General features: G+C 45.5%; 1 protein-coding gene across 3 annotated transcripts in view; it reads left to right on the top strand.

Moving 5' to 3' along the window:
- The window catches only part of BPNT1 (3'(2'), 5'-bisphosphate nucleotidase 1), a 28,091-nt gene extending 5,445 nt beyond the window's left edge, over positions 1-22,646 (top strand). Inside the window, exons 2-10 of one of the 3 annotated variants that reach the window (XM_084799396.1) lie at positions 2,025-2,152; positions 3,815-3,919; positions 8,458-8,565; positions 10,308-10,356; positions 12,676-12,767; positions 13,805-13,849; positions 16,736-16,933; positions 18,448-18,553; positions 21,508-22,646. In XM_084799396.1, coding sequence (XP_084655522.1) covers positions 2,033-2,152; positions 3,815-3,919; positions 8,458-8,565; positions 10,308-10,356; positions 12,676-12,767; positions 13,805-13,849; positions 16,736-16,933; positions 18,448-18,553; positions 21,508-21,656 — 972 coding nt within the window. In that variant the 5' untranslated portion in view covers positions 2,025-2,032 and the 3' untranslated portion in view covers positions 21,657-22,646. Of the gene's footprint in view, positions 1-2,024; positions 2,153-3,814; positions 3,920-8,457; positions 8,566-10,307; positions 10,357-12,675; positions 12,768-13,780; positions 13,850-16,735; positions 16,934-18,447; positions 18,554-21,507 lie in introns of all 3 variants that reach the window. The other 2 variants (XM_084799395.1, XM_084799397.1) reach the window with 2 other exon arrangements.
- The last annotated feature ends 1,173 nt before the right edge of the window (positions 22,647-23,819 follow it).

Below are 23,819 nucleotides of genomic sequence, written 5' to 3'. Positions count from 1 at the left end.
GTGGATTTAAAGGTGTGTTGAGTCAGCTTAGAAACTGTCAAAGGAACAAATAGTTTCTCTGTTCTTTATTTACGGTCCCTGTGAATAAAGAATAATCATGTGCTGAGTCGAGAAAGCTTTGTTTGTCTTTAGTTTCAAAGGTTTTTGCTGTTGTTGTCTTTGAAACAATGCATCTTTATTTAGCCAGGTTGACCTAGAACTTGATATATATATATCCCAGGCTGGTCCCCGTCTTAGGATCCTCCTGCCTCAGCTTTCTGAGTTCTAGGATTTCATATAGGTCTAGGCCAGTAATTGGATCTTGTTTTTGTGTTTTCCTGTAATGGGGATTGAACTCAAGGCTTTGCATGACTTCTACCTCTGGCCTGAGAGTTTTTGCCCTAGGCTTGTTCCCCATAAACCCTTGGGGTGGGTGGGATGAAGGGGTTTGTTTTCTTCTTCTTCTTCTTCTTCTTCTTCTTCTTCTTCTTCTTCTTCTTCTTCTTCTTCTTCTTCTTCTTCTTCTTTTTCTTCTTCTTCTTCTTCTTCTTCTTCTTCTTCTTCTTCTTTTTCTTCTTCTTCTTCTTTTTCTTCTTCTATTTTTTTTTTTGAGACAAGGTTTCTCTGTGTAGCCTTGGCTGTCCTAGACTCGCTTTGTAGACCAGGCTGGCCTCGAACTCACAGTGATCCGCCTGCCTATGCCTCCGGAGTGCTGGGATTAAAGGCATGCGTCACCACGCCCGGCTTTCTTCTTCTTCTTCTTCTTCTTCTTCTTCTTCTTCTTCTTCTTCTTCTTCTTCTTCTTCTTCTTCTTCTTCTTCTTCTTCTAAGACAAGGTTTCTCTGTGTTATGTAACCTGGGCTGTCTTGGACTTGCTTTATAGACCAGTCTGGCCTGGAACTCACAGAGATCTGCCTCCCTGAGTGCTGGGATTACAGGCATGTGCCACCACCTGGCTGCCTCAGTACAGCAGTCTTTCTTTCTAGGGAACTTTGTATAAATCACTTGTAAAGGAAAAGAAGGAAGCAGGATGGAAGATACCAGGCTGTGATATAGTGTCCACTAACACCTCTGTTGGCCCCACTGGAGTGGTCCTTCAGAGTGTCCTTTAAATCTTTTTCTGGAAGCCAGGTGTGGTGGCATATACTTGTCATACCTGTGCTCTGGAGGCTGAGGTAGGAGAATTAATACTTTGAAGCCAGCCTAGGCTACATAGTGAGACTGTCACATAAACAGAGTTGGGGCAGGGCCCAGCACTTAGGAGACAGGAGCAGGTGGACCTCTGTGAGTTCAAAGCCACCTGATTTACATAGGGACAGGGAGCTCAAGGCCTACCAGGGCTACATACTTGCATTTACATGCAGTTGAGTCTGCTTATTTGGGGGTTTTGGTTTTTTGAGACAGGGTTTCTCTGTGTAGCCTTGGCTGTCCTAGACTCATTTTGTAGACCAGGCTGGCCTGGAACTCACAAGGATCCGCCTGCCTCTGCCTCCCTTAGTGCTGGGATTACAGGTGTGCACCACCATGCCTAGCCTTTATTTTGATTTTGTTTGTTTTTAAGCAGTGCTAGGGTTTGCACATAGGGCCTTGAGTAAGCTGGACTACAAGGCAAATGCTCTTCTCTCGAGCTACAGCCCAGTCCTCTCACAGTTTACCTGTGTGAACTCAAGCCCCTTCTGCTGTTGATCCCTCCCTTGCCATTGCCAGCTCTATCGTTCAAAACATCAGCTCACCAAGGCTGGTGTTACATATTATATTTTTAGCTCCTACTAAGACTTTCACTCACATTCAAAACTTCTTCACCTGCCGAATTCATTTCTTCAGACTTTGAAATTCTTTGTTGACTATAAAAGAGTGTGACAAGGCTTGAGAGAGTTATTTCCAAAATTGTGTCTTTTCCAAGTCTCTTTTAGTATGTATTTATTAACCTGTGCAGTTATTTGAGGCAACCCAAGCCCTCAGTTGCCATGTGTTTGCTCGAATTCAATTATTGAAACTGGTAGCTGGGCTCTAAGGTAACAAAACAGTTCTCTCCTTTCCTTCAGGGCTGATCATGGCTTCCAGCAACACTGTGTTGATGCGGCTGGTGGCCTCAGCATATTCTATTGCCCAGAAGGCAGGAAACATAGTCCGGTGTGTCATTGCTGAAGGAGACCTGGGCATCGTGCAGAAGGTACTGCAAATCCTGTCCATTTGTGCAGTCATGGTCTTTGTTTGTCACAATAGGTGAAGAATGTCATAGTCAAGACCAAGTAACAATGGAAATAATGAAGATCCTGAGGCCCTTAGTTTGGACATCTGTTTTGAAAGTAACCCCAGACTTCATCCAAGATCTCTGTATATATGACTGGGTCTTCTGACTGAAGTTTACCTCCAGAACAGATTATAATCTGTTTCATACAAAGTCATGCAACCTTAGGACATGTGACATGTTTGTGAAAATGTGATGTTTAGATAAATATTTCTCTCTTTTTAAAAACTTTTTATTGGTTCTTTGTGAATTTTACACCATGCACCCCAATTCCACTTGTCTCCCCCTCTCCTTGTACCTGACCACCACCTTTGCAACCTCTCCCCCAACAGAGGAAAAGAAAAGTCTTCTTGTGGAAGCTGTAGTGTGCCACAGTTTGCTCCACAGTATGCCCTTTTGTCCACATTTCTTTGCTTGCAAATGTTGGTTGCAATGAGTCATTGGTCTGGTTCAAGGCCTCTGGCTTCTGCCGCATCAGTACTGGAGCCTTACTGGAACTTCTCTCAGTTGTCGCCCTGTGTCATGGAGACCCTGCCTCAAGCTCATCTCCATTCCCAACCCCCCAAAATAAAAACCCAGGAATTCTTTCTAATACATTAGCGCATCCTCCTCAGGACCCCTTGAGTTACAAGAATGAGTGAGGGGAAGTTATAGAAGGTGTTCCTTATACACTGGTAATGGAGTTTTAGCTTCACTTTGAAACAGTATAAATCTATGTCTTTTTTGGTTGGTTGGTTGGTTGGTTCTGGGTTTGAGTCACGGTTTTTTTTGTGCTACCCTGGCTGCCCTGGAACTCACTGTGTAGACCAGTCTAGTACAGGACTTATGGGGACTGGCCTGGATCTTACTATATAGACCAAGTTGACATAGGACTTATGGGGGCTGGCCTGGATCTTACCATATAGAGCAGGCTGGCGCAGCACTTGTGGGGGCTGGCCTGGATCTCACTGTGTATACCAGACTGGCCTAGGACTTCTGTTAAACCTGCTGCTTCCTCCTTTCAAGTATGGGATTATAAAAAGCGTGTAGCACCACCACACTGGTAGTTTCCTGTCCCTTAGCCTGTTTAAAGAAGGTTGGTGTCTCAAATCTAATAAAATAATTTCTCAACTAGAGAAGAGAATGTTCCAAGAAATTTTAAAGCACCTTTGCCAACTTGAACCGTTATGGAGCTGGGCATGTAGCTCAGTGGTAGAGCACTCGCTCCACATGGGCCAGGTACAGGTTTGATGTCTATCAAGCGCGTACACAGCCTGTGTTTCTGAAGTATACTTGTTTATTGGCATACAGTTTCACACTGTAGTGCAAGCTGATCTCAAGTACATGGCAATCCTCCTGCCTCAGCCTGCCGAAGTGCTGAGGTTACAGGCATGCAGTCCACCCAGCTTGACTTCCCAGTCTTAATTGCTGTTAATTCTCCGAGAAGCAGCAGGGCACGTGGCTATTTGACTCATCTGGGGCTAAGCTCTGTGAATTTAAAATCTGGAAATGCAGTGGAAATGATATGACTACTGTGCACTTGGGCGTTGAAAGACTAATTCTCCCTAGTTGTACCTGCACTGAGATTTGCGTTCTTCGTTACAGACCTCAGCCACAGACCTGCAGACCAAGGCAGACCGCTTGGTGCAGATGAGTATATGCTCTTCCCTGGCCCGGAAATTCCCCAAGCTGACAATTATAGGGGAGGAGGTAAGAGTGGCCATCCCAGGTGGGAGCATAGCTGACGTGCCATTGGTCACGTGCCATGGTTACAGTCTTAGCACTGGAGCTAGTGTTTGAGCAGGAAAGGTCATAGTCCTTAGAAGAAACAATCTGATTTTATAGTGTTCTGGTCCACTTCTAGGCTAAGTCTCCATTCTTAGTGATGGAGACATGGTCACCATTGTAATGAATATGCAGCTTTAAAACCATCAGAGAGGGCAGTGGTAGGACATTGCCTGCTGCATGTGAGACTCTAATGTGGGAGGATGCGCAGCACCAAGACCACGCGGCTCACATGTGTGAGGCCCTGGGTCTGGGTCCCAGCATCAACAGTTAAATTTTAGAGCTAGAGAGATGGTTCAGAGGTGAAGAGCACTGTTTGCTCTTCCAGAGGCTCTGAATTCAATTCCCAGCAGCCACATGGTGGCTCACAACCATCCGCAATGGGATCTGATGCCTTCTTCTGGGTGTGTGTGAAGACGGATTACTCATATACATTAACATAAATAAATAAATAAATAAATAAATAAATAAATAAATAAATAAATTTTAAATTAAAGTTTAAGAGTCAGCAAATTTCTGGGACTTTGATATAGACCGAGTCTTGCTTGGTTTGTTTACTTGTCCTTCATTTCAGAAATTAGACTTGCATGCTTATAACTGAAACAACAGAGCATGTTTTGGGTTTTGTTAAGTTAGCTCTTTGACAACTTAGCGCATGTGTATAATGCATTCTGGTTACTCACTCCCCATACTCCTGGCGTTTCCTCCCATTCCTTCCCACCCCCTCATTCCCTCCCTGTCCCTTTCCCAAGTTCATGACGTTTGCTTTTATTTTGTGTCCCATTTAGTTTAAGCAGAGCCATCTGTGTGACCATTGCCGGGGACTGTCCACTGGAGCCTAGTCAACAGAGGCACATAACTGAAGGCTGTGGCGTCCCCTTTCTCTGAGTCCGTCTGTAGGGAACAGTTCAGCAGTGAAGGAGCGGTCCCATCTGCGCCCCGCCTCCATCTCTGCTTAGCTGTTGATGGACTCATTCTCTTTCAGACCCAGTGCAGTAATCTGTGCTTATTGGGAGCTCAGGATTGCAGTGGCTCTTACCCCAAGGATGACATTTTGCAGGCCTTTTCCCCATGTTCCAGCTCTTACCATCTTTCTGCCCCCTCTTCTGCAAAACTTGGTGAACCTCAGAGGGCCTGGTGTAAATGTCTTATTTAGAGCTCAGCAGCCAACTGTAACTTTGTCTTCTTACACGGCCATATATCTCTCTCAGTTCATCACAGTCCACCAGAAAGTGAATCTTCTCTGATTAAGTGGAAATTAGATATGGGAATAAACATGTGTATTTAGAGCATTATTTGACACTGTGTGAATTTAGTATAGCTTTAGAATTTAATTCCCTGATGGGGCTGATGGCCTCCTTTTCTATACACTGACAGAGACTAGTGGGTTTACAGTACTAAGCATGGGTTTTGGAAGCTGGAGAGATGACTTAGAGGTTAAAAGCACTGGATCCTCTTCCAAAGGTCCTGAGTTCAATTCCCAGCAAGCACATGGTGGCTCAGGACCATCTATAAGGAGATCTGGTGCTCCCTTCTGTCATGCAGGCAGAATACTGTATACATAATAAATAAATTAAAAAAAAAAAGCATGGGTTTCCCCCAGCAGAGCACACCTCAGAATCAATCAAGAGCACTTGGTTACCTCTCCTGACAGTCATGCCACTGTTGTAAAAGTGGGCACAACTTCTCTGACAGATCTGTAGTTTGTGAGGTTACAGCTGGGTAATGTTTTCCTCACCACCAGCCTGCATAGTACCTTCCAGCACTATGAAAGCTGGCCAGCGGGGAGGTGTTTCCAGATCATCTCTAGCTTGATTTCTCTATGCCATGCAACCAGGGTGTGTGGTGTCCTCAGCAGTAAGGTCTTACCAGCTAATTCTAGTGGGCAGCCAAGAGCAATGACAAGTGTTGGTATTGTTTTCACACACACACCGCATTGGGTTTTTTAATGCACCATAGTGTCAAGGGGGAGCAGTTTCAAGCCATGGGTGTCTCCCTTCCAGCTTTTAAAAAGTGCATCTCATGTCTTCTCAATAGTGAGATGTCAAGCTTTTGGGCATGTTCAAGACTGGAACAGCTAGGCCAAATGGTAGTTCCATCCCTAGTGTTTAAAGGAAGCTCCACACAAATTTCTATATTGGCTGTACTAGTTTACACTCCAACAGTGAACGAGTTCCTCCTTTTTCACATCCTCACCAGGGTTTATAATTTTTGGTTTCTTAATGATAGGCATTCTGACTGGGACAAGGTGAAATCCCAAAGTAGCTTTAATCTGCATTTCCCTTTGTGCTAGCGATGTTGAACACTTCTTAAGATGTTCATTATTCATTCATATTACTTTTGAGAATTCTATGTTTAGTTCTATAGCCCATTTTTGTTATTGTTTGTTGACACAGGGTCTCTCTAGGTAGCCCTGGCTGTCCTGCAACTTGCTACGTAGATCATAGTTGCCTCAAAGCTCAGAGATCTGTCTGCTTCTACCTCCCAGGTGCTGGGATTATAGGAATGCAGATTTATTTATTTATTTATTTGTGTGTGTGTGTGTGTGTGTGTGTGTGTGTGTGTGTGTGTGTGTGTATGGCTGTGTTTTGCTTGCCTAGATGGCTGTGCTCTGCTTGTGAGCCTTGTACCTGTGGAAGCCAGAAGAGAGCATGAGATTCCCTGGAACTGGAGTTGGAGATGGTTGTGAGCTGCCCTGTGGGTGCTGGAGATCAAGCCTGTGTCCTCTGGAAGAGCCGCCATTGTTCTTACCTGCTTAGCCAGCTCTCCAGCCCCTGCAGTTGTTTTTTTTGTTCAAGGCAAGAGAGAAGGGTCAACTTTCATTCTTTTACATATGGACATGCAGTTTTCCCAGCACCAGTTTTTGAAGATGCTCTTTCTTCCGGTGTGTATTTCTGGTGTATTTGACAAAACTCAGGTGGCTGTGATTATGACATTAGTCTGGGGTTTCCATTCTGTTGCATTGACCTACACATCTGTTCTGTGCCTGTACCGTACATGAAAACAGTACCTTTTTGTTACCATGGCTCTGTAGTATAATTTGAGACCAGATACGGTGATGCCTTTGCTCAGGATTACTTTGGCTGTCTGGGGCCTTTTGTGTTGAGTTGTAAGGTTTTTTTTTTTCTCTCTCTCTCTCTTTCCATGAAGAAAATCATGGTGATTTTGATGGAGGTTACATTAAGTCTATATATTGCTTTTGCTAGTATGGTCATTTTTACATCATTAATTCTATCACTCTATGAACATTGAAGGCCTTTCATTAATAGTCTCTGCCTTGATTTTTTTTTTTTTTTTTTTTAGAATTTTTTGTCTTGAGATAAGATCTCACTATGTAGTCTTGGTTGGCCAGGAACTCAATGTGTAGACCAGCCTGGCCTCAAACTCATAGAGATCCACCTACCTCTGCCTGCTGAGTGCTGGGGTTAAAGGCAGCCACCATCGGGCCTGGGATTTTCTTTGGTTCTTCACCTCCTTGCTTAGCTTTTCTCTGAAATATTTTTTTTATTTATTGAGGCTACCATAAATGGGATTGTTTTGTTGATTTCTTCTTCAGATTGTTGCCATTGGTATAAAAAACCATGTCATGTTTGTATCCTGACACTTTGCAGAAAGTATTGGTAATTCCAGAAGTTTTCTGGTGTAGTCTTAGTGCTTTCCTGCAGGGTCATATCCTCTCCAGATAGGAACATGGCGACTCCTTCATCTGTGATTATATTCCTTCCACTCCTTGTTCTTACTGCTCTAACTAGGACTAAAATGCCATATTGATGACTCTGTCTTCTTTCTCATTTTAATTCTGGTTTGACAGGGTCTCATTATGTAGCCCAGGTTGGCCTTGGATTCTTCCTGCTTCAGCCAATCAAGTAGATATACTGGGCTCCATAAAAAGACCTTTTTTAAACAATCTTTTCTCCCCTTACTCACGCTGCCTGTTTTGTGGTGCTGGGGATCATACCGAGGTGCATGCTGGGCAGTTGCTGAACCACACTGAGCTGCATCCCGAGCCCTGGAACCCTTTGTAAACCAAGTTCATACCCACTGCCTCAGTCTCCCAGCATTCCAAGGGAAAATGGGAAACAGAAATGTGTGAAGTTAAGTAAAGTGGATTTATTTACAATTTTAGGTAAGCAGGGAAGAGAAAAAGGCTTTGTGTTCCTTCTAGATGTTCCTGACAGGGCTTAAATGAAGCTAGGACCCAGCCATGAGGTTAGAGAGACTTTCTGTGAGGAGGTCCTTCCTGGCGCCCACACTTCCAGCTCAGAGTGGAGCGCTAGGGAAGTCCTAAATCCTCGCTTCATGTTCTCCACCTCCTGTCAGTCTTACACTAGGTTTGCCATAAAGGCTCAAAAGACATGAGGTAAACAGAATGACTAGGAGCCCAGTTGCCGCATTTCCTGTTAGGGACACAAGGCATTGTGGGAACAAATGGCTTCAGCAGTGTCACCTTGTTTCTGCTCCAGGAGCTGCCTCCTGGGGAAGTGGATCAAGAGCTGATTGAAGATGGCCAATGGGAGGAGATCCTGAGACAACCGTGCCCATCGCAGTACAGTGCTATCAAGGAGGAAGATGTACGGCGCATCTCTATGCTTTTCCTCTGTTGGTGTCTTGCTATTGTGAAGGGAACACAATTTGTCGGCAAGAGGGGAAGTGCATGGTTACAAAACAGGGGCAGTCAGACACTGAGTCTGTCAGAGCCAGCAGAAGTAGCAGGGACCGCATGGACACATGGCCGACCCTCAGCGCACTGTCTGCTGTGGGTCTCCTCTGCCTTCAGAAAACATTATTAAAAGCAGTTTTAGCACTTGGAAGGCAGAGGCAGGTGGATCACTGTGAATTCAAGGCCAGCCTGGTCTACAGAGTGAGTCCAGGACAGCCAAGGCTATGCAGAGAAAGCCTGTCTTAAAGAAAGAAAAAAAAAAAAGCAGTTTTAGTAAGAGTCTTCTTTGCTGTTCAGTAGATTTGGTAACAGAGCATTGTGTGAGTGTTGAGGCTGGCCCTCTCAGAAAACCATGTAAGTCCTCTCACGTGGGCTGGAGGTGGGTGGCAGTTAAGAGCACACTGGCTGCTCGTGGTGAGGATCCAAGTTTGGTTCCCAGAAATGACACTGGAAGGCTAACAGCTGCCTGCAGCCCCAGCTCCGGGGGATCCTGGTTTTAAATTATTCAACATTGCACTTACAGAGTAATTATTAAGAGGAATAAATTCTGTTCTGTGGAAAAAAAGGATAAAAAGATAACAGGACATGACGTCAGGAGTGTCTCAGAAATTCCTCCCCAGTGTCCTGAGAGCCGATGGGAGGGCATTCTGAGTCATGCTGAAAGCCCTAAGCAGGAGGGACCTCTTGAGTCTAGCTTACACTCTGTAAGCCATTCCATATTCCTAGGTGACTATGACTTGTGTCCTTAAGGTAACCAAACCTTTTCCTTATGTTTTAAATCAGCAAGTACATGCCTTTAATCTCAGCTCTTGAGAGGCAGAAGCAGGTGGATCTGTGAGTTTGAGCCCAGCCATGTTTATGTAGTGAGTTCCAGGACAGCCAGGGTTATGCAGAAAGACCGTGTCTTAAACACACACACACACACACACACACACACACACACACACACACATACACACACACACACACACACACACATTTGGGCATGGTGGCACATGCCTTTAATCCCAACACTTGGGAAGCAGAGGCAGGTGGATCACTGTGATTTTGAGGCCAGCCTGGTTTACAAAGTGAGTCCAGAAAACCAAAAAACAAACAAACAAAAACAAAAACACAGAGAGATCAGCATATACATACAAATGAGTAACCACCTTCCATTGTTCAGTGCCATGTTGAAATTTTTCCTGTAGCGCCATCTAGAGCTAAGTTAGTTCATGACATTGTATTTAGTGGTCAAGTGACAGGGGACATTTATCAGCTAAGTTGACAAGGTTGTATTTTTGTTTTGTTTTGTTTTTTGAGACAGAGTTTTTCTCTGTGTAGCCTTAGCTGTCCTGGACTTGCTTTGTAGGCCAGGCTGACATTGAACTCACAGTGATCTTCCTGCCTCTGCCCCCTGAGTGCTGGAATTAAAGGCCTATGCCACCATACCCGACTATAGCAAGGGTTCTTAAATCAGCTTTTTGTTACTCTAAATGGTCATTCTCCATAATTATGAAGCTTTTTTTTTTTAAATCACAAAGCTGATGATGTTGTCTAAGCCTTCCATAATAATGTGTTCAAATATCTTTAAAAGAGGGACTTTTAATCTGTTTACCTCTGAATTTTACATATTTAACATTTCTTCTTTTTTCCCTATTTTTATTTTTGCAGCTTGTGGTTTGGGTTGACCCCTTAGATGGCACCAAGGAATACACTGAAGGTCAGTATCTCTCGTCCACATGCACAGCACTGAGGCAAGGCTGTGACACATTTCCTGTGGCAGAAGAAGAGTTGCTGTCGCATCTGTCTATTGTCATTCATAAGCAGTAATTAGAAGAGCTCATCTTTAGTTATCACCCCACATACTCTTCCAGCTCAGTTCTGAGGTCCTACATGGGAAAACCTATTGTTGTAAACCTTCTTACCTGAGGAACAGTGCTGACGCCTGGTTTTAGTGGGCTAGAGAAAGGCTCTGCCACACTCTTGTCCCCCAGCATCCCCCACTCTGCCCTCAGTCTCCCAGCATCCCCCGCTCTGCCCTCAGTCTCCCAGCATCCCCCGCTCTGCCCTCAGTCTCTCAGCATCCCTCCACTCTCCCCTCATCTCAGTCCTACAGCACGTCCCACTCCCTACTCAGCCCCGCAGCACCCCACCCCCCACCCCTCCACCCCGCTTTCCCCTCATCTCAGTCCCACAGTACCCGCTCATCCTCTGAGGTTTTCAGGGATGAGAAAAACTAGAAAGCATCGAATTCAAACCAGAGGCCTAAAAGTTAAGGGGAGCTGTGTGATAGCTCACACCTGTAATCTCAGCACACTGCGGCAGGGGACTGCTTTGTGTTTGAGGCCAGCTCCACTGAGGTACACTGTGAGTTCTGGGTCAGCCTGAGCTCGAGTGAGACTGTGTTCAAACAAAGCAAAAGAGTCATGAGAACCCCGGTCTCAGAGGCAGACTTAGAGTTTTAAACGCCTAAAGTTGTACTTTTGAAGTAAAGATGTACATCGAGAATTTATAAGGCTGAGGCAGGAAGACTATACGGTCAGCCTGGCCTTCACAGAGAGTTCCAGATCTGCCAGAGCTAAAGGGCAGAGTGAGACTGTCTAAAAACAGCAGCAAAACCTCCAGAAAGACCTCCATAGGTTTCCTTCTATTGGTTCCCAACTTTGTGGATTTCTTTCTTTCTTTCTTTCTTCTTTCTTTCTTAAGATTTATTATTTTTTACAGTATTCTGCTTGCATGTGCCCAGAAGAGGGCACCAGATGTCATTATAGATGGTTGTGAGCCATCATGTGGTTGACTGGGAGTTGAACTAAGGACCTTTGAAAGAACAGCCGATGCTCTTAACCTCTGAGCCATCTCTCCAGCCCCTCGTGGATATTTCTTATAACTGCCAGAGAAAATGTTATCAGCCCATGGAAGAGACAGAGTGATAGTGACTGAATGTGGCAGTATTTGTGGCATGTGTATATCCTGTGAGTGTGTGGAAGAGGCATACATACTGTGTGAGGGTGTATGTGACTGTGTGTGGTAGTAGGTGAGTGTGTGTGTCTGTGTATGGAATGTGCATACATAGTGTGTGTGTGTGTGTGTGTGTGTGTGTGTAATGTGCATATGAACTGTGAGTGTGAGGGCATGTGTGAGAGTGTATATGCGAAAGACATGTGTTCATGTGTGTGTGTGCATACATTTGTGTGTGTGGTGCACATGTACTTGTGTATGTGTGTCTGTGTGAATATAGCCCATGCATAGGTACTCTAGGGGGTGCACATATGTTCTCTATATTTTTGTGTGTGAGAGAGAGACACACACAACACACATATGTACTCTGTGTGTGTGTGTGTACTGAAAACATCTCTGAAGCCCTTGAGAAACAGGAAATCCACCCTAGAGCTTTGATTAACCCTGACTAACAGAAGGGGAGTCTGCCCATCATAGTGCACTGGGTGACCCAGCACCACAGGATGATCCCTAGTCTGCATTGAAACACCTGTCAGAGGCAGAGAATTATTCCTAAGGATGAACTCAGGAGCAGTAGTCAGAGAACACTGGATGGGGTAGAAGGAGCAAGAAGGATCTAGTATTGGCTTTGCCACTGTGGCTTCCATGGGCTTGCAAACTACTAAGGAGAGTGTGGTTGTGGCTGTCCATCCAATCCCTATCTCTGTCCCTGAGCAGCTCTTTAGAGCTTGTGAATTTGTCTTCAGTACAGTTGTCCTTGGGTGAATCATTGCAAATCCCGTGCCTTTACAGCAGTTAAGTTACAGCCTTAACTAGCAGTCGGGTGCGGTGCACACGCCTTTAATCCCAGCACTCAAGAGGTAGAGGCAAGTGGATCTCTTGAGTTCGAGGCCTGCCTGGTCTATAGAGCGAGTTTCAGGGAAGCCAGTGATACACAGAGCAATTGTACCTGGAAAAAAAAAGATAATATCTCAAAATATAAGATAACAATAGCAGTGATGAGTCCAGCAGCTGTTCGTTTGATGTCCTAGTGGTTAGCCACAACGTGAGAGAGTGACGTGCTTAATTCTTTCCTCCATAGGTCTTCTTGACAATGTCACGGTTCTCATTGGGATTGCTTATGAAGGAAAGGCCATCGCAGGCATCATCAACCAGCCGTATTACAACTACCAGGTATTGCTGCCAGTGGCACAAAAATATTAGATACATCTAGTGTCTAAAGAGCCCAGACGCCATCCAGTCTAGCTGTTATCGCGCCCATTTGTACAAGCAGCTACAGGGGGACGGGCTTCTCCAGGTATGGCTTCCTAGGCTGCCACTCACCTACTCAGCTAGAATTTTTCTGAGGGTGTTGGGGCCAGGAATGTAGACGTGGCTCAATGGACTGGGTGCATTGTACTTTTTATATACTTAGGATCCAGTTGCAGTAGTTTGGAAATTACCCATTTGGTTCTTGATTAGCATAGTCATTAAAACACCTGGTTTACAGGTAGTTCTTAAAGCACTTTGAGGAAATGAACCATGTCAACAAAGAACAGATGCCAGCCATGTTGCTTCTCAAATGCTGCTGCACAGTGCCTCAGCCACTGTCAGTACAGTCAGCCTGCCAATGATGCTTGTCGCCCCTCCTGAGTGTTCTTTCAGCCTGCTTTGACTTCCTGCTGTACTTTAAAGAAACTGTCTCCTTTAGAAACAAGAGACCAATATAATTTCAGAGCAAGAGTATATTGTTAAATTTTAAAGAAAGTACTGAATGAAATATTTAGGAGTTTTCATATTAATGTGAAGTTAATGAACTTTGGAAAACAGACCAACCAGAGTCGGGGCTATCACTTCTGAGTGTCTGATTCAACAGCAGGCTTCCTATTTGCTTAGGTGTAATGCAAATGTATTTGTTCCTGCTGCTTATATGATTAGAAATTTGATGTACTTCTTGGAGTTTCCCAGAGTGGCTCTGCATTGTCAGGAGAGTCAGACTGGAGTGTTCAGGTGTCAGTCCTTACAGCGTGGCTCTGCTGGCTTCACAGAGTACACATGGGCACAGGTTTGGATTTTTAACAATATTCCTTAAAAGAAGGGTATTTAATTCATAGGAAAGGGGGTATGCATGGCCCCTTTCATCTACACTAGAGATGTTAAGTGCTTACGAATTGTTAATGATTTTCATCCCTTATTTCTGAGACTAGGAAACTTGTATTCGCTTTCCACAGAGCAGTGAGAAGGAGAAGTTAAGGGAGCACAGGAACGAAGCAAAGGTGAGGCACAGCTAGGGTTTTGGTTCCACTTCTAGGGAGGAAAGCGTCAGGCACAGTGGCACCCGGTCCGCCCTGTGAACCGGTTCATTTCCTCCTGTTCTGAGCATCTTCTTCCTTCCCCTATGCTGTGCTGCCCTGCGCTGTTTGCGCTGTGCTGCCCTGTGCTGTGCTGCCCTGTGCTGTGCTGCCCTGCGCTGTGCTGTGCTGCGCTGTGCTATGCTGTGCTGTGCTGCCCTGTGCTGTGCTGTGCTGCCCTGTGCTGTGCTGTGCTGTGCTGTGCTGTGCTGTGCTGCGCTGCCCTGTGCTGTGCTGTGCTATGCTGTGCTGTGCTGTGCTGCGCTGCCCTGTGCTGTGCTGCCCTGCGCTGCCCTGTGCTGTGCTGCCCTGTGCTGCGCTGCCCTGTGCTGCGCTGCCCTGTGCTGCGCTGCCCTGTGCTGTGCTGCCCTGTGCTGTGCTGCCCTGTGCTGTGCTGCGCTGTGCTGTGCTGTGCTGTGCTGCCCTGTGCTGTGCTGTGCTGTGCTGTGCTGTGCTGCTGGGCTCGAGGAACTCACACGCGTTAGCGCTTGTACACTCACCGCACACCTGGCTGTGTTAAAGAAAAGGGCACCAACTGGCCAGGTGGTGCAGGCCTGTAATCTCAGATGCTCGAGAAGCTGGAGGCAGAGCATGGCAAGTTGAGGGGGGGCATGAGTTACAGAGCGAGCTCAAGACCAGCCAGCAGCCAAGTCATACTGACACGAAGGAAAGGGACAAGAAAGCTGAAGATCAACAGAGAGCTTGCCTGGCGAGTGCGAGGCCCTGGGTTCAGTTCCTAGGAATGAACACACAGAGAGGGGTGGGCACTGAATGAAGCATTGAACTTGTCGATGTCATCATTGGGGAAACAGCGGAGCTGGGATTCTAAGTGAGTTCCAAGCCCCATTCTTATTCTCTCTTGCTCACTTGAGTAAGATAAACAAACAAACAAACAAACAAACAAAAACAAAAAATACTGAGCAACCGAAAGCTTACTTTTGATTCTAGTAAGTACTAACTAAAGTCAGTCTGTGTTGGACCTAGCTTCTCAACCTCAGTTAACAGTGGCCACCATCTGCAAGGGCAAGTGCCAGCCTCCGTGTGGGGCCTTTCCAGTGGGAGCAGCTGAGGTCAGGAGCCCAGGGCATGGGAGTCCATTAAGGACACCAGGGTCTGTAGGCCAGTCTCTTGTCTTCCAAGTCGTTCACAAACGGAGTGTGAAATCCTTCTGAAATAGGCTTTCTTTGTGTTTCCCATGCTGGCCTGGAGCTCACTCTGTTGCCCAGGATTAATCTGCCTGCTTCTACTTCCCACATGCTGAATTACAAACAAGAGCCTCATGAATATCTAGAGCTACCATTGAGCCTGAGGGAACTTTCTAGATTCCAGGTCTGCGCTATGGTCAGGAAGAGAGAGCACACACCCTGTCATCCAAAGCCTCTGAGAGTTGGCTTTCCTTCCTCTGTAGTGCCTTCCTACCCCAGTCTGCTTCCCGTGACCAGAAAATGCCAGTATATAAAGGCCTGGCGTTTCCTTCTGATTTGGGGCCACTCTGAAAGGCCTCCTGAGCTTTGGTGTATCCCACAGGCACAGCCGGAGCTCCGCCTAGCCACACTGCAGCCCATTTCCCCTCTGCCCACACTGATTCCTTCTACAGGTGCTGACCCTGCACACACAATCCCCCTGCTCCAGACGCCCAGCCTGACTAAGCTACTCTCCCTGCATGCACTAGTGCACTTCTCTAGGACAAAGAAGGGATGCCTTTGAAAACATCTGGACAAGTCAGCTCAAGTTGCCCAGTGTCCACTTTGACGAAGACGGTGACAGCGATCTGCAGTCCCACCTTCTTGGGAGGCTGAGGCAGCAGAGTCCTCTCAAGGCCATCCAGGGCAATATAGTGAGACCCCATCTCAGAAGCAACGAGGCAAAGCAAAAGCAGAGCACTGTTTTCAGAGCTGCAGCAAGAGCTCGGTTGGAAGCACTTGCTGCTCGTGCAGAGGACCCAGGGTGGGTTACCAGCACCCTCACGGCTGCTCACAACCACCTGGAACTCTAGATTGAGGCACACATGGTGCACATACATGCATATAAGTTAAAACTAAGTCTTTTCAGGGCTAGCTTGGTCTACATAGCCCCAGGTTAGCCGAGGCTGCACAGTGAGACCTGAGACCAGGTCTCCAAAAATTAAAATAAAACAACGAGGGCTTTGAACCCAGATGAGCTGGACTTTCACAGGAACGTTCTAGGCTCCTCAGCCAGTGTATTAACTATCCCAAGTCTCTTGGTTAAGGTTATAGTATGGTACTTCAGGGCTGCTCTGAGGACCAGCTGGGCCAGTGCATGGAGAACTTGGTGTGGGCCTGACACGTCCGTGCTGAGCGACTCCCCTGCCTGTTCTCACCGTACACCTCGCAGGCTAAGGTGATACTGTGTTGTTTGGACTTGCTGTCTTAACATCAATTTGACTTTTCCTAAAATGTGTTCTGTACGTGAAGTACGCTCTTAGCAATGTGGTCAAAAACTCTCTGAGCTCCACAAAGGAAAGTACAGCTTCTAAGATGGTGTTGTCGTTGTCCTTCCGTCAGAGCACTTGTTACAATCTCAGCCCTGCCTCCACGGCCCACAGCCTTCCTCAGCATCGGCCTGTTTGGTTGCTCACTTAGGTAACACAGTTCCTGTTGTCCCTTGAATAAAGAAAGTCGATTTACTGTCCTTTCATTTGATAACATTGTGTGTTTTTAACTTTTGAAGCTAAAACAATATTTCCTATTGCAAACTTGGTAACTTGAACTTAGTGTAGCTTGCTGACTGTTCCGTCTGTGGCTGACACCTTTCCCTAGTGACGGTGAGCTTTGTTGTCATCTCACGCAGGCAGGACCTGACGCCGTGCTGGGCAGGACCATCTGGGGAGTTCTGGGCTTGGGTGCCTTTGGGTTTCAGCTGAAAGAGGCGCCTGCTGGGAAGCACATTATCACAACCACCAGATCCCACAGCAACAAGCTGGTCACAGACTGCGTTACGGCCATGAACCCCGACAATGTGCTGCGAGTCGGGGGAGCAGGAAATAAGGTACAGAGAACACATGCCATTGGCTCTGAAGTGTACCGTCACTAATGGAAACACTGAGCTTACAGAAATGTGAAATAAACTGAGTAGGAGGAATAAAGATTAAAGCTCGCCTGGGCAATTTAGTGAGACTGTCTCAAAATGAGCATTGCTAAAAGGGCTAGAAACAAAGCTTAGTGTCAAGGCAGGTGCCTAGTATGTTTGAGGCCCTGAATTCAATCTCCAGTGAACAAGACCTTGGGTTGGAACCTAATATGGCAAAAAAAAAAAAAAAAAGGAAAAAAAAAAAAAAGGAAAAAGTTTAAGGTTCAGTCTTTTTCATATGGGATATCAGCCCTGTTCCTTGCCAAGGAGCTTAGCTCCCAAGAGCCCCCCTGGATTCTTTCTAGACCTTGCTTCTCTAGACTCTGAGCATGAGCTGCCTGTGCCTGTTCTGTTATGGCCCCATTCCTTTAGCCAGGCTTCCAGGCTCCTCAGAGCATCACGAAGTGAAACCCACTGTGATGCACGCCCTAGTCTTGATCTCCTCATGTCATTGCACCATGTCTATCATCCCTTCGACACCACTGAGCAGCCACCGCAAACCCCTCACATCCAGAGGGAGCTCACCATCCTTCCAGGTGCACCCCCACGTGCCACCTGACGGAAGCCGCCATTTTCCTAATTGTTCCAGCCAGATGCTGAGTCTCCCGTCAACCTGGCCCTACCCAAATACATAACATTAATTACTCCTTCCCTGATACCTTCCCTTTCCCCTACCTAAGTGGCCAGTTGAGACCTGTCATCATCCTTTAAAGTACTGCTGTAGCCTCCTCTAAATGGTCTCTCTCTGTTCAGCCCAGTCTTCACAGAGACCAGGAAGACAATTAAATGCAAAAGGAAGCCAAGTGTGGTGCTGCATTCGTGCAGTCCTGGCGCTAGGGAGATGGAGACAGGAGAACAGGAGCTTTGGGTTATCCTTAGCTGTAAGTCAAGCTTGAGTACAGCCTGGGCTACAGGAAGCTCTGTCTCAGAGAAACCAAATAATACCAATCAGTAATAATGGTTTGCAATTGAGTAGAGGAAAGAGCAGAAGAGGAGAGTTCCAAAGTCCCTGGAAGAACCTATCAGGCTAGTCAGCACTGCACACCCAATGGACTTGCACGCTGTGTGGCTGTTGAATTATTTCTCTATTACTTAGTAATAGCCCCCCTTTTTTTTACAAGTTAAAAAACACTACTTGTCCAGTAGTGAATATGTATTTCCTTTTTAGTAAGAAAAGCCATGTGAATAAGAAAACTGACTGACTTGGTCTGTGGATAGCGGCTTAAATGATCATCTCTCTCCCCTTTAGGTTACCGTGCGTTATTATGCACCTGTTTGGTCTCTTTATGACACTGGCGTTATTTAACCTGTTTCAGGCTTTCAGCTAAGCCTGGCAAGGAGGGGTGAAATGTCTTTAATAGGACACGCAGTTTTCTTGCTGGCAGCTCAATCGTTACATAATGGATGGAGGGTAATTGTTTTCACCCTTACAGATCATCCAGCTGATCGAAGGCAAAGCCTCTGCGTATGTATTTGCGAGTCCTGGATGTAAGAAATGGGATACTTGTGCCCCAGAAGTGATCTTACATGCTGTGGGAGGTTAGTCCGTGTTATCTTGGAGAACTGTGGCTTTTGGATTGTACTCGGGCGTTGTATGCTATGTGTAGGGTGCTTTGTCTACATGTTTGTCTGTGCACCACGTGCATGCCACGTGCTCTTGGAGGCTAGAAGAGGGTCTCAGGTCACTAGAACTGCTGTAGCCTCCAGGAGGTTACTGGGAATCAAACTGCTGAACCGTCTATTCAGCCTTCAATTAAAATTCCTTACCTAGCTTCTACAATGCAAATCCTGGAGGGCAGCTTAGATACGGCCCCTTCCAAGCCCTTCATGCTTACATCAGCAAGGAAAATGTTTAACAATTTTCTTTAGTTTTTGGTCTTTGAGAAGAGTGGATTTTCATCTTCATACAGTTAACTTAATACTTGGTTGTTGTTGCTATTTGTTTCATTAGGGCAAGGTATCACTGTATCCCTGGCTGGCCTGGAGTTTGTTTTGTAAGTCAGGCTCAGGAATTCATGGAACTTCTTAGTTTTCCAGAGAACATGAATTCAGTTCCCAGCACCCATGTCTGCTGGCTCATAATTAGCTGTAACTCTAGCTCCAAGATTTTTATTTTTATTTTTTTACTTATGCTGGTGTGTGTGTGTATGTGTGCATGCACACACACACACACAGAATAATTTGTTTTAAGATTTGTTTATTATATATAGTGTTCTGCCTGCATGTACACCTGCACTCCAGAAGAGGGCATTAGATCACGTTATAGATGGCTGTGAGCCACCATGTAGTTGCTGGGAATTGAACTCAGGATCTCTGGAAAAACAGGCAGTACTCTTAACCACTGCGCCATCTCTCTAGCCCCTAGAGAATGTATTTTTAAAGATGAGACCCTATCTTTAAAAATTAGAAGATAGATGATAGGACCAGGTTTGGAGGTGGAGCACAGGCTAGCATGTATGAGGGCCTAGTTTTCTATCAACTCGACACAAGCTAGAGTCATCCGAAAGGAAGGGCCCTCAGTGGAGAAAATGCCTCCATAAGATCGTCTATGGGCAAGCCTTAATTAACTATTGATGGGGGAGGGCCCAACTCATTGTAGGTGCTGCCATCACTGGGTGGTCCTGGGTTCTGTAAGAAAGCAGGCTGAGCAACCAGGCATGGTGGCGCACGCCTTTAAACCCAGCACTCAGGAGGCAGAGGCAGGCAGGCTGCTGTGAGTTCAAGGCCAGCCTGGTCTACAAAGTGAGTCCAGGACAGTCAAGGCTAACACAGAGAGACCCTGTCTTGAAAAACAACAATAAAAAAAAGAAAGAAAAGAAAAAGAAAAAGAAGAAAGAAAGAAGAAAGAAAAAGAAAAAAAGCAGGCTGAGGGGCTGGAGAGATGGCTCAGTGGTTAAGAGCACTGCTTGCTCTTCCAAAGGACCCAGTTCGATTCCCAGCACCTACATGGCAGCTCACAAATGTCTATAACTCCAAGATCTGACACCCCCACACCAACACACAAATTAAAAATTGAATAAATATTTCAAAAAAAAGAGGAAAAAAAAGAAAGAAAGAAAGAAAGCAAGTTGAGCAAGCCATGAGGAGCAAGCCAGTAAGCAGCACCCCTCCATGGCCTCTGCCTCAGCTCCTGCCTCCAGGTTCCTGCCTGGTTTGAGTTCCCACCTTGGCTTCCCTCAGTGGACTGTGATTTGGGATAAGTAAGCCAAATAAGTACTTTCCTCCTCAAGTTACTTTTGGTCTTGATGTTTCATCATGGCAGTAGTAACCCTGACTAAGACAGACAGACAGACAAAACATTTTGGAAAGTGTACTTTATAGTAAAAGAAATTGATACCAAGATATTCAACCACATCCTTGGAGATATGGCTCAATGGTTAAGAGCACTTGCTTGGGGCTGGAGAGATGGCTCAGAGGTTAAGAGAGAGGGCTCTTCTTCCAAAGGTCCTGAGTTCAATTCCCAGAAAACACATAGAGGCTCATAACCATCCACAATGAGAGCTGGCGCCCTCTTCTGGTGAGCAGGCACAATTGCAGGTAGAATAGTATATAAATAATAAATCTAAAAAAATAAAAAGCACTGGCTGTTCTTGCAGAGAACTCAGGTTCAGCTCCCAGTGTCCACATAGTGGTTCACAATCATCTGTAAATCCAATTCCAGTGGATCTGGAGCTCTCATCTGACCTCCAAGGGCACTAGGCGCTCATGTGGTACACAGTATACACACACAGGCGAAACATTGTACACATAAAATGTTTTCCTTTATTTTTTTTCCTAATCCTAACTCTAATAATGTTTTTAAAAAATAAGAAATACAACTTGAGAGCATCGGGCAATGGCTCAGCGGTAGGGCTCACATTTGGCATCAGTCTCTAGTTCCAAGGACAGGAGGGAAGCAACAGGGCATTGGACAGGAACAGGCCTTTGTACGGGCAAGATCACTGCAAGTTGTGGGCTAGCCAGGGCTATGTAGTAAGATCTTGTTTAAATAAATAAATAAATAAGCCTGGACAACTTAGACGTTTTCTCAAAAATAAAAGAGGAATTATGATATGTAACTGAGGAATTATGATTACCATGCCAGCCGCACCCCAGAGTCCATCAAAAGGGCGCTCATCCCCTGAAGCAGTGTTTCACTGCATACCCAGGAGGACTCCGTTCTCAAAGTGACACAGCTTAGGACTGATTAGCTAACTGAACTACGTGATTAGAGTGCCAACAATCATCACCGATGAAAATTATAGAGGGGGCTGGGGATGTAGCTCCATGGTAGTCTTGCCTGGTGTACATGAAACCATAGGTTTAATCTCCAGTGCGAAAACTGTACAAAGTCATTTAAGAATAACTAGAGTGGTTTAGGACGTCGTTCAGTAGTAAACCATGTGCTTAGCGTGAGCCCTGAGGGTCAGTACTCCCGAGTCTCGATCCCCAAAGAAATGTCTGAAAGGTCCTGATCTAATGGTCCTTTAACGTGGTGCCATGATTTTCTGCAGGGAAGCTGACAGACATCCACGGGAACGCCCTCCAGTACGACAAGGAGGTCAAACACATGAACTCGGCAGGCGTCCTGGCCGCGCTGAGGAACTACGACTACTACGCCAGCCGAGTGCCGGAGTCCGTCAAAAGCGCGCTCATCCCCTGAGGGTGTTCCCGTGCGTCCAGGGAGGATCCGTTCTCAGAGTGACGCCTCTTAGAACTGATTAGCTAATTGAATGATTAGAGCACCAGCTGCGTTCGTCATTGATCAGTGTGCGGGATAGAAGATGGGATTAAAGAACTTCACTTTATGTAATCTAACACTCTCATGATTTAGGCATATCATACATTTTATTTGTTGTTTCTCCTACCTGAAAAAGCATTAGCCAGGTGTGGTGGCACTTGTGGTAAGTAGTCCTAGTCTCAAGGTTGAGCGAGAATTGCTAGAACCCAAGGCCTCAAGGCCGGCCTCCACTACACAGGGCCTAAAAAATGAAGACAAAGAAAAAAGAATTCACTTTTATTAGTTAGCTGTCTAGACCAATTGGTTTGACATTTGGGTAATCTTTCAATTTTGACATCTTAAGTGGTCTTGGTGTTTTTTGTTTGGTTGGTTTTTTGTTTGTTTGTTTTTTGTTATTGTTTATTTTTTGTTATCTTTGTTGTTGGGGTTATTTGTGTTTTAGTTTTTGTTTGTTTGTTGGTTCGATGATTAGTTTTTGGAGAGGTTTCTGTGTGGCTCTGACTGTCCTGGAACTCTCTCTGTAGGCCAGGCTGGCCTTAAACTCAGAGAGCCCCCTGCCTCTGCCTCCTGAGTGTAGGATTAAAGGCATGCCACACCACTACTGGCTCAAATGTTATTGTTTTTAAGTGGATAAATGATAAAGAGTTAGTTCCAAATGATTGACTAATGATCAACATTCCTGCTTATAAACCATATTTCTTCAGGGCACAGAATCTTAAGATATTCTAGAATTTGTTTTGTTTTTCACAGTAATTTTAAAAAATTTTTGACTCCAACTGAGAATGCATATGATATTATTTATGTTGATAGATTTATGGGGAAAGTTTCTTTAAAATATTTAATCATATACCTTCATATTATATATCAGTTTTTTCAAAGGTATTTGAAAAATATAAATACTGTGGAGATTAATTTATTCTCTTGTCATCATTTAAAAGCCATGATTGGAGAGTTGAGTGGCTGCCTGTTCCTTCCACTGAATGTACCGTGCTTTAGCTCGATTGTGACCTTGAGGAGATAGAGAATGCATGAACTCAGCTGGAAGACCAGCTGGAAGTGTGGGCAGCACCATCCCCTAAGCTGGGGCCTGGATGGAATGAACGAGTGTCACAGGTTGTTTTTGCTGCCTGGCTGCCATGAGGTGGGCTGCAGTGTCCAACCATCCCCAGGGGCTACCATCCCACCCTCTTGAAATCTTCCCCTCCGGCACTTGTCAACAGCAACACAAAAGCCTTCTGTAAATATCATCTTTGTATTAATTCTTTGGGAATTTTATTGAGGCAAATGCTGTATTTTGGTCATAGTCACCACTCCCTCCCACAAACACACTCTTCCTATGGCTCCTCCCAGGTCCACCTGGACTTCTCACCACTTCCCACCCTCTTGCCCTCCCACCCCCCCAACACACACACCTTTTTAAAAACATCTACCAAGTCCAGTTTGCGCTGCTCTTGTCCTCTTTGGCATGTGGCCATCCACTAGAGTGTGGTCAGCCTCCCAGAGGCTACACTGTCATGACCATCTCAGTCGGGTATAGGTCCTTGGGAATGGCAGTTCTCGAAGTATTGGTGGGCAAGGATTTGGCAAGTGACAGAGTCAAACCCAGAAGTAGTTTGAATCTGAGTGTGTTTTTGTAGGCAAGCAGTCTAGATTTTTGTATACATTTTTTGAAATAGAGAGTGTTTTGTGGCTACATTTACCATGGAGTGGATTCAAGGGAGTCAGTGAAGCCATCAGGCACACACAGTACAAAGTACAGAGTGCAAAGTAATAGTGTTGTCATTTTTGAGTTACTGACTTGACTGAAACAATACAGGCACAGAATGCAAAGTAAAGATGTCACTATTCTTAAGTTATTGGCTTGCTATCAGTACACATGTGTTCTCTTTGTCAAGGGGCAACGTTTTCTCATTAACTTTTGCCCAGCAATCATGTGCTGGGAATGTGGGAACCAAGACAGTTTTTTTTTTTTTAGTTCTCCTTTCTAATATATGAGCACCACTATTTGGAGCTTTTTGAAGCACTTTATTTCTTTGTAAGCCATAATATATATTAGTAACTAGTGAATAATTTTTAGCCATGTTT

Source organism: Acomys minous, assembly GCF_964271855.1.
Source record: "Acomys minous genome assembly, chromosome: 1".
NCBI lineage: Eukaryota > Metazoa > Chordata > Mammalia > Rodentia > Muridae > Acomys > Acomys minous.
The sequence above is the reverse complement of the archived record's forward strand: the minus strand, read 5'-3'. Positions and strand labels throughout refer to the sequence as shown.